The sequence below is a fragment of the Abramis brama genome (assembly GCF_963993115.1).
Source record: "Abramis brama genome assembly, chromosome: 1".
Classification (NCBI taxonomy): domain Eukaryota; kingdom Metazoa; phylum Chordata; class Actinopteri; order Cypriniformes; family Leuciscidae; genus Abramis; species Abramis brama.
The window spans coordinates 62905823-62923545 of record NC_139963.1 but is presented as its reverse complement, the minus strand read 5'-3'; the positions used below and the strand labels follow the sequence as shown (position 1 = coordinate 62923545).

At 38.3% G+C, this 17723-nt stretch overlaps 2 protein-coding genes across 2 annotated transcripts; one reads left to right on the top strand and one right to left on the bottom strand.

Moving 5' to 3' along the window:
* Nucleotides 1-6612: 6612 nt before the first annotated feature.
* LOC311081962 (uncharacterized protein) lies at nucleotides 6613-14020 on the top strand (the record flags this gene model as incomplete). The annotated part of the gene is made up of 10 exons (XM_084112691.1): nucleotides 6613-6628; nucleotides 6868-6957; nucleotides 7297-7353; nucleotides 9763-9852; nucleotides 10277-10348; nucleotides 11551-11613; nucleotides 12040-12126; nucleotides 12357-12385; nucleotides 13665-13733; nucleotides 13907-14020. The coding sequence occupies 10 exons, from the start codon at nucleotides 6613-6615 to the stop codon at nucleotides 14018-14020; spliced, it is 687 nt and encodes a 228-aa protein (XP_083968817.1).
* Nucleotides 14021-14606: 586 nt separating this feature from the next.
* Nucleotides 14607-16019, bottom strand: LOC311081957 (piggyBac transposable element-derived protein 4-like; the record flags this gene model as incomplete). The annotated part of the gene is made up of 1 exon (XM_084112683.1): nucleotides 14607-16019. One exon carries the CDS (start codon nucleotides 16017-16019, stop codon nucleotides 14607-14609), a length of 1413 nt encoding a protein of 470 aa, XP_083968809.1.
* Between the last annotated feature and the right edge of the window lie 1704 nt (nucleotides 16020-17723).

The window sequence follows — 17723 nt, the reverse complement described above, 5'->3', positions numbered from 1 at the left end:
ATTGGGTTAATGTTTCAGACTTTGCATATTATGGTTAAACAAATCATTTGTGTGGCATGTTTGGTATCTATAAAATCCAATCTTCGTCTCCGATTTGTAAATGTACATTACATTTTGCTAACTTTGTGACGCATTAGTATTATAAGCATCTTAAAGATTCTAGTGTGAAACATCCAATCAAATTACATGTTCAAAGGAACAATAGGTCGTAAAAATTTCCCTCCAAAGGAAAATCCTCTCATTGGCTCTTGCACCTCCAGAAGGTGTTACTTCTTCACACTTTAAAAACCCAAGATCAGCTTTTAGCTCTCTCTTACTCCTGTACTGGAATGCTGACGTGAAGATGATGCTGAACTAGAAGTTTCTAAGGACCACCAAGCTTGTGCCAGGCTGCGGCCTTGTCTTTCCATTCATCAAAGATACTCTGACTACCACTGGTTCTCTCTCATCAAGACCACATCAGCAGAGATCAACTGGAGCCTCAACAAATTGCATCAGGACAGTTTAATTCAAATGGGCGAGACATGCAAGTATCAAACTTAGTCTCATTATTTGATACATTAACTATCCTTACCCTTTTAAAGAAGGGTGTGTTAGAACTAAACTGATGGTTTGCTCAAGGCTGTTGATCTGCTGAATTTCAAACAATGCTATAACTTCTTGCTTTCCTGTATTCTGCTTCAGCTCTCTTTCCCTTGGTAAACTGTATGCATGTATGTGTGTGTATGTTAGAGTAGTTTAAGTGTTTAGACTAGTTAAAATCTTGTTCATGTCACATGTAAAGTTGTCCATGTCTCAAGCTCATAACTGGAGTCACTAATCATTTAGATTTGTGCTACTGCTCTTAGTAGTACTGTAAATTAAGAAAGACATTTCCCATGCCCCGGAAATGTACATTTCTTAGAGTTAATAAACAATTAATTCTGAGTGTCCACGGGACAAACAGGCTAATTGATTGTAATATTAATTTACGACAGTAAGTTAATTATATTAACTGATCCAAATATTTATAATCAATTATAACCAGTTATTATTGATTATTAATATTTCATAGAGCTAATTTGCTACATTTATATGAAAAAAAAAAACATGTAAAAAATGACTGACACCTGACTTTGATTGAATTTTACTACCCCTTACTATCAATATTTTTGCATTTGGGCATAAACATGTAACAAGGGTAACACGTTACAATAAGGGTATATGAATAATCATGTACTAATACCTGGATTAATACTTAATTCAACATGAACTAATCATGAACGACTGAAGAGTTATCCTGAACTACGACTGGAGTCATTATGGATTCACGCATGAATAACGGCAGCCTGAACTACATGTTAGTACATGTTTGATAGTTGATGCATTCATTAACATTTATGGATAAACCAAATCAAAGTGCAACTCCATATGATCATCAATGTCACAGTGAGCTAAAAGTGTAACTCCACAGTCCACTCACTGTGTGCTCAAACTATGATCACAATATGAGGTCACCCCAGATAGAAATGTTATTGAACATGGACTCCAAAACAGACATCAAATTTTGGCTGAAAATGAAAACTGTGTTGACGTCTAAACATTTTTTTTGATGTCAGGCTCCAACTTCATTAAACAACTCCACAAACAGCATTACCAGCTTCACTTATTACTAAAAAAGATTTACTTCTGTCATATGTGTACAAAAGGCCTTATTGAGATTAACAGAGGTTTAGATGTTGATGATTTATTAATAATAATAGTTTGGTTTGATGTCACCATTATGGTGATCGGTGTTTGTTTTAGTTGGTCAGTTTGACTCTTGATGTTTTAATGTTAGTTTTTCTCTGGCTGCTGGAACTGTGTGTTATGGCAAGAACAGTAAGAGAAAATGTGTTAGTGATGGGTCGGTCATGGAACGATTTGTTTATTTTGAACAAATCTTTAATATGACTCAGGACTACTGAGTTGTCTCAGAGAGTGATTTGTTCATCTTGTGTCGACCGCGCATACGCAAAATCCTATGGGTTCTGTACCGGAAAGAGAAATGATTAGTTCATCTCTTGAGTCTTCGGGTCTGATTCTTCTGAGTCTTTCGTTCTTTTGACACCTGACGTGATGATGACAGCGCTGGACACATAAATGAGTTAATAATTCCCAATCTCAATAACGGTGACGTGCTTCATAAAGAAAACCAGGGATGGGTAAACTCTGTCCTGGAGGGCCACTGTCCTGCAGAATTTATCTCCAACCCTGATAGACTCTCCTGCCTGTAGCTTTCTAGTAATCCTGGAGACATTGATTAGCTGTGTTTGATGAGGGTCCCAGATAGCAAGCAACCATCCAAACAATGTTAAATCAGTGTTAATGTGTCAGTGTTATCTGCATTGAATCAACATCACTTTTACACCCATATTTTTTTTTTTTTTTTGATTTCATCCAAAAATCAATGATAATGGCATTGAATTTATGTTACAATGTGATGATGATGATGATGATTCAACATCATGCTTGCACTCTCAGAAAATAAAACACAACAAATATAACAGTATAACAGTGGCCCTCCAGGACCGAACCCTAATTTGTCCTTTGGGGATTTTGTAACTTTTTTATTAAATTATCTATCTATACACAAACAAAAACTGGGCTTGATTCGGTTGTTCTGAAGGTATTTTTTTTTTTTTTTTTAAAAAGTCACACTCAAGACCTTTGAAATGAACATTGTTTTTTTATTTTTCATTTGTCAAAAAACAAACAAACAATAAATCCAGAATAAATCTGAACATTTCCATACCGCAATGTACTAGAGCACAAATGCAATGTGGAACGAACGTGATCACTTACACACACACATATTTACTTTTATGTACTAAAAATGTCATTCTTATTCTAAAGTTAATAATTTTATACATTTGGATTATTGAAATAAATAATATGTAACTGCATTTAAGTCTTTTCTTTTAGTGTCATTACTGCAAATTTATGTGGCATTATTGCAAAAACAAGACACTTCAAAAGACCTCAAATAACAAAAATAAATAAATAAATAAATACTGATTTAATGTATTTTAAAATGTTTAAATATATATATATATTCATAACAAAAGCTGTTATAAGAGCAGTCAGTCACATCCAAAAAAATGAAAGGATCTCTATGGGGCCTCTGCTGGAAGTGTATGGTAATTACACTTTTTGGCAAAACTATATTATCTGCAAAATAAATTCTAACCAGCAGATGAATAATTATGCATCGCACACCTAGATCAATATCCAGAAACAACTCATATTTCATTTTGATCATCATTAATGTGTTTTTTTTTTCATAAAAAGGTAATATTTCATATGCTAATGGTGTAGCTGAGGTATTTTACAGTAAATAGGTACAAAAGTACTTCAAATCTCCCAAAACATAGCCTTAATGTATTGATGAGAAGTAAACCAAAAAAAATATATATTATGTGTATTATTAAAATGTAAAAAAAAAAAATTAAAAAAAAAAATACAATCACTCTATACATTTTTGTGGTCATATTGAGCCTAAATGCACTGAGTGTAAACAGGGAACTAGAGACATATGAGGAAAAGAGGGTTCAGTCCTGTGTCTGCTGAAACTTCCCGCTAAAACTGTATAGGAATGTTTAGAGAGTGTTATCCTTCCTTTTAGGAGAACATTCTGGTAACAAAAATAAAATTATCTACAGAAAACATTACAAGAACAACATAATGCTCTCAAAACATTCATAGAATAACAACATTTCTATCTGGGATGAGCTCATATTGTTAAGTCAAGTCACCTTCATTTCTATAGCGCTTTTAACAATATTGATATCGAGATCATAGTATGAGCACACAGTGAATGCGCTGTGAGTAAAAGAACTACAAATAACCTTTATCTTTTGTTTTGTTTGTTTGTTTTGTTGTACTGGTGGTGTAAAGGAATACAAATATTCTCCTAGTGCATGTTTAAAGGGGTCATATAATGGTACATGCACTTTTACAAGTTGATTGTACTGAAATGTGTGTTGGCAGTGCCTGTACACAACCATCATAAAATGATAAAAATCCATCCAGTGTTTTTTTTTAAATCTTCATATATGTTTCCCCCTCTCCTGAATCAAGCTGTTCGATTTTGTGAGGTCACAAAATCGACGCCCCTCCCACAATGGTTGATTGACAGCAGCGTTTCAACACAGACCCGCCCTCGTGAGCGAGCTGTCAATCATAGCCCGCGCCAACCGGTGCGTTCATCGCTGATAGCTGGAGCACTGAGTAGAATGGCGTCTAAGCGATTGTGGTGTTCTTGGGTGTAATAACGAACACAGCAGTCATTTTGATGTTCCTAAATCCGAACCGCTGAAGACGCAGCGGCTGAGTTTGTTTTCAAAGAGAATATTCCCCACGATCAACATCAATGCTTTCATGTTTGCGCGAATCATTTCACTAGACTGCTTTACAAACGAGGGTCAGTATAAAGCTGTTTTTGCTAAGAAGCTGCTCCTGAAAAAAGGATCGGTACCAACTATTCGTGTTCCTGCTGCACCTCCAGAAGAACAAGTGAGTGTAACGTTTTAATAACCTTTATATTAATCTTTGCAAATCGCTTGCTGCACGCTTCACAATGAATGCGGCTAAGTTTTACACTCAGGGTACATTACGGCATGTTTTCTATGTACGATGTTATCAATATAATTCATAATCCCACGTTTATAATGAACAACGCGTTATGGTTATTGTGTTATTGTGTTACGGCGTACGCACAGAACAGAGGGGCGGGGTGAGCAAAGCTCATTATCATTTAAAGACGTATGCACTGAAACGGCGTGCTGAAAACAGAGCTGTTTTTGACCAGGTAAAATTAGTGTTTTCTTACAATACTAATGAGAATTTTTAATTAAAGTATATTACAAACTTTTAATTTAGACCCTAAAGAATCATATTAGCTTGTACAAAAATGACATTATATGACTCCTTTAATCATATTTTAATAAATGATTTGTTAATGCATTATGACTTTTACTTGAGAGGGCCCTAATCATGTTTAAATTCACTGTTAATTAACTACTTCCCAAACTCAGCTCATGATTGATCATAAACTTACTATCAAACACACAACGAGTGTTCAGCTCAGTGAAGTGATGTTGTGTGGTCAGAGAACAGAAGTACAGTATCATCACGACTGTGTCTGGATGGAGAGTGAACTACTGATCCCAGCAAACCTTCCCTGAGTTTTGCTCCTTCCTTTGGGAACTGTTCCACAAATATTCTTTGTGGGTTTTGAATTGTTATTTTGTATTTAGCTGTGCATAAGTCACAGTAGGGTGAGTTTGAAGGAAAGAGAGAAACACAGAACAGATAAAGAGCTTTTAAGGTCAGTTATTAGTGTATTTTCTACGGTTGAAGAGGAGGATCAACTAATCCTGTGCCGTCCAGTAATGTTTATGACAAAGCTGAAATCAAGAGTTCAAGATATGATGATATTACATTATTTACATTTGTTTCAAAGTCAGGGTATTTCTTATTCCTTCTTAAAGAGGCGTTTGAATAATTAATGCATTAACTATCAAACACCGGAAAAAGACTGTATGATTTGATTCTTCTGCTTGTTATGCTGGTATGGTTTATGTTTTTTCATTTATTAATATCATAATGATCACTGAGATATACTGTGTTTCAGGTATCAGAGGAGAAGAAGTGACTCATGAGTTCATCAGTTCTGGTGAAAATGTGCGTCTGTCCTGTAATAATGCTCTTTCTGACTGCAAATCAACTACATGGATCTACTATAACAGATTCAGACATTCAGCAGCAGTTGAACTGATTACTGGAGGGAAAAATAATAAAGACACAGAGAGACATGAGAGACTGAGTCTGGAGTCTGACTGCTCTCTGAACATCAAGAACATCACAGAAGAAGATTATGGATTTTACACCTGCAGACAATATGTGAATGGACAGAAACATGGACCTGATGAACGTGTTTTTCTGCATGTTCTTCATGGTAAGTTTATGATTATGTGGTCAATTTAAAAATGATTCTTTATTAAACTCAGATGATGATTGAAGAGTCTGTGATTTGTGTCTTGTGTTCAGTTTCAGTGTCTCCATCATCATCATCATCATCCTCATCATCTTCATCCTCACAGACTGAGATCAGTCCAGGCCGCTCTGTGACTCTCTCCTGTCAGTTGTATTCATATACTGGATCTCCCTGTGATTATTGGGTCAGTTCTGAGGGATTTGAGCTGTTGTGGGTGAATCAGACTGGTGTTGATCTGAAGTCAGACTCCAGATATCAGATATCATCATCAGATCAATATCGCTGTATCATCACTCTGACTACAACACTCCTGAATGAAGATGACAACAGAGAGTGGAGATGTCGGCTTACTCACAGAAATCAAGTCAAGACCTCAGTCAGATACACTGTCAAGTATTCAGGTGAGAAAACAGTGTTAGAAGACAGATTTGTGAAAACTTACACACACTGACTCTTTCTGATGGCTTCATACGTTTGGCCATTGTAAAATATTAGTGGTCAAATGCATAAACTGCATAACAATCCTTATAATTCCCAATATTGACCTCCTACATGGGTCATACATGAAATATTGCATAAATCTATTAAAGCCTAGTATGACCCATGTAGGAGGTCAGTTTTAGGAATTCTAAGGCTTAATAATGTCATTGATTCAGGAAAGCTGAAGGTTTATGGGAAGCAGCTCACTGTGTTTCACTCTCATATAAACCAGGAATAAATGATACAGTAACATCTCTCTTCTCAACTACTGCCACTGTAAGCTGTGATGATTGAACACAAACTGCATGTCATGATCAATATGAAAATATGATGTTAATGTCCTGATGCGTCTGAACATTCATCTTCTGCAGCTCCAGTCGCTTCAACAACACTGACTCCAGTCAGAAGCTCAAACTCTGAGAAGACATCAAGCCGAACTACAGCAGCAGCTTCTACACAAGGTTCATGATCACATGATCACTGTCACACATCATCAGTCTCTCGCTTCAGTGGTTTGCACTGGCTCTCACAGACTGCTTTATCATCACACATATTATCATCAAAAAAAGCTCTTTAGTCAGATTTGTCAGTGAGTCTATGACATTTTGATACATACATATGACTTGTACTTTCTGTTGTCTGATGCAAAATAATTATAAATATTATACAGCTAGTCTCACACCATCCCATGATGAATTAATAAAATCATAGTGAGGATTTATTTTTGTAAAAGAAATGCCTTGACATTGTGTTCATGCATTAAAAATGAAATATTTTTATTTCCATTTTGATTTTAACAGTTGTAACGTCAACTACATCAACTACAGCAAATAACACACCAAACTCTCTGAAAAAAGGTGTGTATGAACATCATCCTCATTTGATCGACTCATGGAGTTTTATAGACTCAGTATCTGAATCCTCTCTGGAGTTGTTCCAACAGCTGATCACAAATTTTGATTGTCACAAGACACTTATCTCACGGGACAAGACACGAGTGTAGCATCTGGACCAATCAGACACACACAAATTATTCATTAAATTTAATGAATAATCCAGCAAACTCACTCTCCCAACAAAGGCCTATGAAACTTCCCCCAAAACTAACATCCCAAATGAAGCTAACACAATGGCAGAACCCGGTGTCCTGTTACAGGACACATTGAGACTGATAAGAGTTGTACGACCCCAAAAGGAATTTCCAGAGAGCTGTGCCTCTCACTTAATTCTTGCTGAGAAGGAGAAATAAACCCTGTTAATCCTATATATTCTATATATAACCACTTGAGAAATGCATAAACATGTTTCTAATTTTCCCATCTCATGATTTTCCTTTGATGTGGTTTGGCCTATGTATTCTTGTAAACTCTATTGGGGTTAATGTTTTGCATACTATGGTTTACCAAAATCATATGTGTGGCATGTTTGGTCTCTATAAACTCCAATCTTCATCCCCCATTTGATAATTTACATTCCATTTTGCTAACTTTGTGACGCATTAGTATAATAAGAATCTGGAAGATTCTTTTCTTAAACACCCAATGGAATTACATATTCAAAGTCTTGCTAGAACAATAGGTCATAAAGAAATTCCCTCTAAAGGGAAATCTTCTTATTGGCTCACACACCTCCAGAGGGTGTGACATCTTCACGCATTAATAATCACTGATCACAAGATCAGCTCTCTTAGCCTCTTACTCTCTTAGTCCTTTCTGAAATGCTGACGTGAAGATGATGCTGAACTAGAAGTTTTCTAAGGACCCCCGAGCTTGTGCCAGGCTGCGGCCTTGTCTTTCCATTTACCAAAGATCTTCTGACTCCATTTTGGCTCTCCTTTATGAGTATGAATTATCATATGCATTGAAAGCCAACAAGCACTGTAAAATGTTTTGTCACAAACTCAACTGACTGGCTTTTCTCCTGTATGATTTAACATAAGTCTCTTCAGACCATACTGTACATTTATGAGCTTCCAGAACTTCTGATTGAGGCTATGTGTGACCTCCTAACTGAACTCCTTTACACAAATTGAACATAGAAATAAAAACAGTATAAATAACAAAAATAAATAACAGTTTTTTCTTAAGTCTTATTAAGTGCAAACAATAGAGCCACAACTACACAGTCCAGAGATAGGTTTGATAGCTCTGTTGCACAACAAATCCTCCGCCATCGTCACGCGATCAGTGAACTGGGATTCCTACTCTGGCCACTCGTGCTGGATGAGCAGAACAGACGTTTACAATAGTCTACAATGGTTTTTATTTTTATAAAAACAGCAAAACGACCTTGGAGGCGGTGGGCACCGTAATGTAATGTGAATGTAGCGGTGGCATTTTCTATGCTAATTCCACCCTCACGCTCCATCATGGCGATATCACGAGACCGCTTCACTCGATGAGAGATCTCGTCACATTTTAGTCTCGCGAGATCTCATCACACCTCTACTAGTGAACATATTTGGTACAGTCTGTTAGTGTGCAGATGGCTTTCAGCATAAATAAATAATCTGCAATACTAGTATTAGTATCAGTATTAATATTTCTCTTATATTGAGTATATATACTCTTAATATATACTCTTATTTACGGATTTTGTTTGTATCGTTGCTGTATTTTTAGTGAAGCTTTAAGATAATAAACACTTTATAGCTGCTGAACTTCTGAGGTGACAACATTATCTCAGATCACTGTAATAATCTCTGACAGAAACTTACTGAACTTTATATAAAATCATCACAGGCATCAATTTACTTCATGATAAATAAGAATAATTATGCTATTAAATGTGCCATTTATCATTTTATTTGTAGTTGCTGTTTTTATGTATTTGGTTAAACACAGTATATGCATGAAAGTGTTAGCTGTCATGAAATCAGTAACACTTTACAATAGGTTTCATTAGTTAAATTTGTTAACATGAACTAATAATGAACTGCACTTCTACAGCATTTATTAATCTTAGTTAATATTAATTTCAGCATTTACAAAAAAAAATATTAAAATCAAAAGTTGATGACTGTAGGAGGTCAGTTTTAGGAATTCTAAGGCTTAATAATGTCATTGATTCAGGAAAGCTGAAGGTTTATGGGAAGCAGCTCACTGTGTTTCACTCTCATATAAACCAGGAATAAATGATACAGTAACATCTCTCTTCTCAACTACTGCCACTGTAAGCTGTGATGATTGAACACAAACTGCATGTCATGATCAATATGAAAATATGATGTTAATGTCCTGATGCGTCTGAACATTCATCTTCTGCAGCTCCAGTCGCTTCAACAACACTGACTCCAGTCAGAAGCTCAAACTCTGAGAAGACATCAAGCCGAACTACAGCAGCAGCTTCTACACAAGGTTCATGATCACATGATCACTGTCACACATCATCAGTCTCTCGCTTCAGTGGTTTGCACTGGCTCTCACAGACTGCTTTATCATCACACATATTATCATCAAAAAAGCTCTTTAGTCAGATTTGTCAGTGAGTTTTGATACATATGACCGGTCTTATACAGTCTGTTGTCTGATGCAAAATAATCATAATATACAGCTAGTGTAACTCACGCCATCCCATACTAAATTAATAAAATCATAGTGAGGATTCATTAAACACAACTCATCCCATGTTAATGTGAGCAGCTCCAGCACCAGAACTGAGCGTCACACTGATGAGCTTCTCTAGACTATAGCAGTTTGTAAGAAATGCCTTGACATTGTGTTCATTCATTAAAATATGAAATAAAATATGAAAAATAACATTTATATTTCCATCTTGTAGTGGCAATAGTTGCAACATCAACTACAGCAACAACACTGATTCCAGATACCACAACAATCTCTCTGAATCCAGGTGTGTATGAACATCATCCTCATTTGACCGACTCATGGAGTTTTCTAGAATCCTCTCTGGATTACACTTTCCATGTTGTCAGTCGGTTTTTGTTTTGGTCTGTGTGACTCCGCCCACTGCCAGTTCAGCCAATAGTATTCCCACACCCCGGGATGCCAGATAGCAGGAAAACACAGCGTATCGCAGCCATCACACAAACTGGGTCAGAGATCGCAGATTCCACACAACCTATAAAGCCTCTGTATCCATCTAAACATCTATGAACAATTGCGCTCATTCTGTTGCGTGTCCTCAAACTGGCAACCCGTGTGAGCGTCGAGTCTGAGGAGGCGGGGAAACAACGATCTCTGATATTTTGAACATAATGCTGGGTACACACCAAAAGATAATCAGGCTGATTTTGGGCCGATTTCCCCCTTCCGACAATCCTAGCTGTGTCCTGATTATCTTGATGGTTCAACAGATTATCTTATCAGATTTTCCCTTGGTGTGAGGTGTGTTAAGAGTGTCTGAACCTGATAGGAAGAACGTCGGAGCCCCGATCTCGAATCGTAAATATTCAACATGTTGAATATATTCGATCAGAAATCCTGATGTGTGGGGGGAACCCCGAGGACAAACGCGTGAATGCTCTGGAGATTATCACGTGAAAGAAACAATATCCAATCAGCAGTCATGGCGCAGCACAAAGTGAAACTGATGTGGACAGCAAAAATGGAGGATCAGCTTGTTGATTTGTGGTAACAGCACAAATGTTTATACACATGTAAACGTGTCGTGTAAAACCTTTCCAAACACTATCAGCGCAATTTCATCCTGCATATCGTCCACCATGCTTATTCTTAAGTCTCGTGAGATTTTGCGAGATTTCCTGTGTTCACAGTCGAGATTCTGGTTGAAAATCTGTTAGTGTGTGGTGTGCTGTCTTTGTCTCATCATGGCACACCACACAATATAGGAGCAAAACGGTTAAATCTAGGATTATTGTCCTCATGTTTGTGGTCTATCACATTTTGAAAATCTTATAAGATGTAAAAAGTCTTTTGGTGTGTACCCAGCATAACTCATCCCATGTTAGTGTGAGCAGCTTTCAGCACTGATACTGTAGCTCTGGACTACAACAGTTTGTAAAATAAATGCCTTGATATTGTGTTCATGCATTCAAATATTATATATTTCTATTTCCATTTTGTTTTTAACAGTTGTAATGTCAACTACAACAAAAGCACTGATTCCAGATATCACAGCAAACTCTCTGAATCCAGGTGTGTGTGAACATCATCCTCATTTGACCGACTCGTTGTTCGAACAGCTGATCACAAATTTTGACTCAAGCCATGTTTAATTTGTAATCTTCATCACTTTCTAATTCCATTCTCTTGTACATCACCAACAATCATAAACATGAAAACTAATATTGTTATTAACTGTCATTAAATGTCAGACACATCATTCTCATCCAGACAATCCTAAACAATCATGTCACATTCATTTAGTGAACATATGAGGTACAGTCTGTTAGTGTACAGATGGCTTTAATACATATCAATTTCTATAAAATCATCATCACAAGCATCAATTTACATGATAAATAAGGATAACTATGCTATTAAATGTGCCATTTTTATGTATTTGGTTAAACACAGTAATATAGTCCTGCTGAATGTGTCTCTCTATACTCTCTCTCTCAGTGACTGTGACTGTGATTGTTGTTGCCGCTTCATTCGCTCTTCTCCTTCTGGCTCTTATTCTCTGGGTGATTCGTAAAAAAAGAGCGGGTGAGTTTTTCATATTTTGTAACAACAGGCAAAAACATCTGATAAAATAAATATGTAATTTAGACAAATTTCTTTCTCTAAAAGTGAAGAGAAATCAATGAGTTAACAAAAATAATGTTTCTATTCTACAGCACTAGATTCTTCTAGACTCTTTTAAAAACTGATTGTCATCTGCATTAGAGACTGTGTGTGTGTTTGATCATAAACTTTCCCGTGACTTTATGTTTCAGGCAACAGAAGAGGGACTGGTGACTCTGTGGTAAGTATTGCAGGTTGATCCATGAGTTATTAATGTTCATAAGGACTGACCCTGAAATATGACACTCTTATTACTCAGATTATAAAATGTCAGGGTTCTCAGCAGACAGTTCTGTCAGTCTTGTCTTAGTTTAATCTGTCTCTGTTTGTGTTGTGTTTGAGCACATGGCTCTGTCTCTATTTGTGTTGGTCATGTGTTCCTCTTGTCCTGCCTCCTAGTGTCCAGTGACCACGCCCTCTCGTTTAGTTGTTAATGAGTTCTCACGACACAGTAAAAAAATGTATGCGTTTTGCCCGTTCGTTTAGACGACAACTGTGTTTTGGGTGCCTGAAAACGCAAAGTTTTGAAAAACACGTCTGAATGCAATGTTAGTTTCACTTCTGTCTCCTGAGAGTCCTTCATCTGATCGAGTTTTAAAGGCAACACAGATCTTTCCTTCACTGCCTTTGATATCCCACAATCCTGTGCTTTCCATTCTGTGACAGTTGAGCTAGAAAAATAAAGATGGCGTCTGCAAGTTGCGGCTGTTTGCGTGTAAATGTACATTTTTTATCAACGTTTTCCACTTGTGATGTCATTTATTTAGTTTTCACCAAAGCTCGCTCTATTTTCCCTCATGTTTTGCCATTTCGTTGTAATTGAGGGGCTGTTCACACCACACCGTTTTCAACCAAAAAACATAAAACCTTTTATGTGTTTTGGCCGTTCATTTACACGACAACGGTGTTTTGGGTGCAAGTTTTTGAAAACGCTCTCCGTGTAAACGACAAAAACGTGAATCTGTAAAGACGATGAGGTCATGCACATGCGTATTACGTGTTCAGTCTATAGTGTTTCATCACCATCTAGTGGCCTGGCAGCAGAATACAGCGTTTTTAGTCGTTTTCGTGGATCTGTGTGAATGGGGATTGTTCTTACAATGGTGTCGTCTGTACGCAGAAAACTTAAAGGAAACATTTTTAAGCATATCGTTTTCGTGTAAACGTGCCCTGAGTGTGTTGTGCTATCTGTGACTAATTGCCCATTGTTCTAGTTGTGGATTTCATCATGTGTTGTTCCTGTTGTGTGTTCAAGTCAAGTCAATCATCCTGTCATGTTACAATAGGATCTGTCATCATAACGTCATGTCTGTATAATAGATTTTCACAAAACATTTATGTGAAATTGACAGGACACGTTTTACACATATATTACCAGAACATTTGCAGAACCTGAGGAAAATATTATTGATGGATGGCATTTAATAGCTTGATTTGTCCATATTTCCATTGATGTTTAGGAGCAGACAGATGATGTGACTTATACTGAAGTCGCTGCGTTCAGTAAAAAACGAGGCAAAAAGAACAAGGTGAGCGAACACTTCCTCGATGTTGTCCAGCTTCTCTCAACATGATTTTTGTATATTTTCCTCTTATATGCAGTTCTTCTTGATTTGTGTGATTATATGCAGTTCTTCATGAATTGAGCTCAAACAACATGCTGTAATAATTGTGGGTTGAAACAACTGTGATGTTCATTCAGGTTCGCTGTGATGATAAAGTGACTTATGCTTCCATCAGAGGAGCAAAAGCTGGAGCTCAGGAGAACTGCAGTCAACTTTATGCCTCTGTGAACAAGAACAAATCAGTCAAATAATTATACAAAACCCACATGAGCAGAGGAATATCAATCTAATATAACTCAATCCGAATGGGTTCATTCATTGTTAATACTTTCAATGTCTTTTACATGTTAACAAACAAATTGTGTAATGAATTGTTGTCTTTTGTCCTCTTTGTGTTCTGGCTTTGAGTTCTAGCGCTTCCAGAACAGTTTTAACCCTTTAGAACCTGAAGCTAAAAAAGGGCGTTTTCACATATTTTGTTTTTTTGACTGTAGAATTATAAGACAATGTGCTATCCTCAAATGCAAGGTGTCCTTTTTTTCAGAAAACATCTGGCTTTCAATAAATTACAGTTATTGCCCCTTACTGTGTGTGGTGAGTTTGAAAATAGAGTTTAAATACACAATTTTTTTAAAAAACGGGAATACATTTTACTGTTTTTTATTTAGGAAAAATCAGAAGAACCCTGAACGAAAGAATCTAACATGTTAAACTTGAAGAATAAACTATAATACATATGTACAAGTTTTTTTGTGACACTGGGTTGCAGAGTTTTCACTCAGGAGCCTTTTTCGTTACCCCAGTTCTCCAGGCGTTTTTGATCCTTCACTCAGGCATTCAAATGTGGTGCTCTCTAAAGCAGTTCCTTTCAAGCTGCAAGCATAGGCCCACATCACACTCCTGGCACTTCCATGGGGTGCTCTTTCTGCATCGTATGCAACGACGCCGACCCATGCTGGCCCTCTGTGATTGGTCCTGAATGTCACGCACAGGAACAGGCAGATGATCGCATCTCTCTTTGGGGCTGCCATCTAGGGGAACGCCTATGAGCTGAGCAGCCAGAAGCTCCTGAAAGTTTTGCCGTGTCATGGGCTTGTCCTGGGAAATGGCACACAGCTCCTTGTGTAAAATGAAGCTGTTGGTCGCTGCAATATCCAGGAAGTGCTGAAAAATTGTCATGTACCACTTCCGTGTTTTACGGTGCACAGACTGTGTTCCCAGCATCTGGTCAGAGGTGTCAACTCCCCCCATGTACTTATTGTACTGTTGAACTGCTGTTGGCCTGGGAACAGGGACCCTCTGTTTTTGCCCATCCTCTGTTGTCTGCCACCTCAGCACTGTCTCCCCACTGTACACTGTGTGGACAGTTGTGCACATGGACACCTCTCTTGTGTCCATCCACTTCACAAACAAAAGGTCATCATCTCTGATCCAGCGAATGCAGCCTTTTGGTGACCTTTTGTTCAAGGCATTTTGTTTGGTGAAAGGAACACCAACTCTTCCTTCTCGATATGTCCCACATGCACCTAATCCCTGCTGGTGCAGGTGTCGAAAGAGGAGAGGGCTTGTGTAGAAATTGTCGCAGTAAACGATATAGCCTGATCCCAGGTAGTCTCGGTTTACCAGTGATGCAACAACATCAAAAGACAGGCCTTTCCCAGATGAAAATTTCGACTTACCGGTGTAAATTTTGAAGTCAATGGTGTAACCGTTGACATCTGCCATCACAAAAAGTTTTATACCCCACTTTGTTGGCTTTGCCTTCATATATTGTTTGAAGGATATCCTGGCTTTAGTGGCAACCATCCTTTCATCAACAGAAATGTGCTGTTTAGGGTGGTAAACAGACATGCACCTGTTCCTCATAATGTCCAAGAGTGGTTGCACTCTGTGGAGACAGTCATACGCCTCTGTGCCCCATTTCTTGTCATTCTCTGCATCTTCCATTGGATCGCTGATATGCAGATTGCAGGAGATTGTTAGAAAACGATCTCTAGACATCACAGTAGCGGGAAAGGGAACATGAAACAAAGTCTTCTTCCTCCAGAAGTCCCTCACTTTGGGCAGATCCAGTACACCCATGTAGAGAAGCAGACCTATGTACTTGTTCATTTCTTCAGGGCATATATCAGTCCATGTGAATTTCCTACCCCTCTCCAGATTTCTCACTGCATTCTTGTTAGTGTTTTCACACAAAATCTTCATGACCTCTTCATCAAAATATTGACTGAAAATGTCAAGTGGAGACATTTTTCCAAATATGAGTGGAGGCTGCACTCCAGGTGTTCTTCTGGGAGTAAACCTTGGGATATTGGGCACTATATCAAGGTCTGCCTCTGTCTTCCATCTTTCACCTTGCATCACTGGTGAGAGGCTACGCGATACCTCACGGCCACGACTGCAACCGCGGCCACGGCTACGACCGCTGCCACGACCACTGCCACGACTACGACCGCTGCCACGAGTACGACCGCTGCCACGACCACTGCCACGACTACGACCGCTGCCACGAGTACGACCGCTGCCACGACCACTGCCACGACTACGACCGCTGCCACAACTACGACCGCTGCCACGACTACAACCACTGCCACGACTACAACCACTGCCACGACTACGACTGCGGCCACGACTACGACTGCGACTGCGACCACGACTACGACTGAGACCACGGCCCCTCTGAGGTGGTGTTGTGAATGGCCCATTTGCTTCCTCAGAAGTAGAAGCCACACTGAAAAAAAAATATACAAATGTAACGAGGTTAGATGTTGTGGGAAGAAGGAGGCGGGAACTGGTGAAGGTTAACACACATTTTAATTCCAAAAATAAAACAAATACGAAACGAAAGTAAAAGACAGCAGCCCCTTATGGATGACTGCTGTCACATATTATAAAACAAAACACAACATAAATCCAGGCGATCTCCACTGTTGTCGATCCTCCTTTTATGCTTTTGCTCGTCCGTGAGAGATACGAGACCGGTCCGTCGTGCAGGTGTCGCTCATCAGTAATCACGCCACCTGCCTAGCGCCGGTCTCTCACGGCCCTCTGCCTCGTCCTGCTCACCACAACAAGCTTGTGTTACAAACTTAGGGTATTTATAAATGTGTTTTCCATTATGAAACGAACATTAGTAAAAGCAAAATTGTAAAAAATAAATAAAAAATAACAATAAATGTTATAAATACAACAACACAATAACAATGAAATAATAATAAAAATAAAACCTGCAGTTACTTACACACAGGTATGCCAGCACATTTATACACATATCACACACATGCATGCAGCCTTCACACATGCATGCATGAATACACATGAATGCACACACACACACACACACACATTCATGCATACATACACAAAGGCATGCAAAAAATTTAACGAACAAGCTTGAGAACACAAACGCAGGCACGCGCGCGCACACACACGCGCAAACACTTGAAAGCACGCACGCGTACACACACACACACACACACACAAACACTTGAAAGCACGCACGCGCGCGCACACACACACACACACACACACACACAAAAACATGAACGCACACACACATGCATGCAAACACATGAACACACACACATACACATGCAACGCACACATATACACACGCACATACCACACACATTCTAAGATGTGTGAAACAGTGGTATTTTGAACTGAAACACTGAATCTATGCCTATTTTACTGACATTTCTCACAGCTTCATCAGAAAAAAGACAAGCTTCACTTACCAATCCATGTCTGGATCAATACCAGCAGCATATGCCTCCTCAGCATCTGAATATGCAGACTCCGGGTCTGAAGAGTCCTGCTCAGCCTCCCGATCGTCATCAAAAATAAACTCAATCGCCTCCTCTCTTGTATACTCTGTCTTCGCCATATTTTTGTCCGTTTTTAATTATGTTTTGTAATCTAAAAATCGTCTAAAACTCCAACTCTCTAAAACTC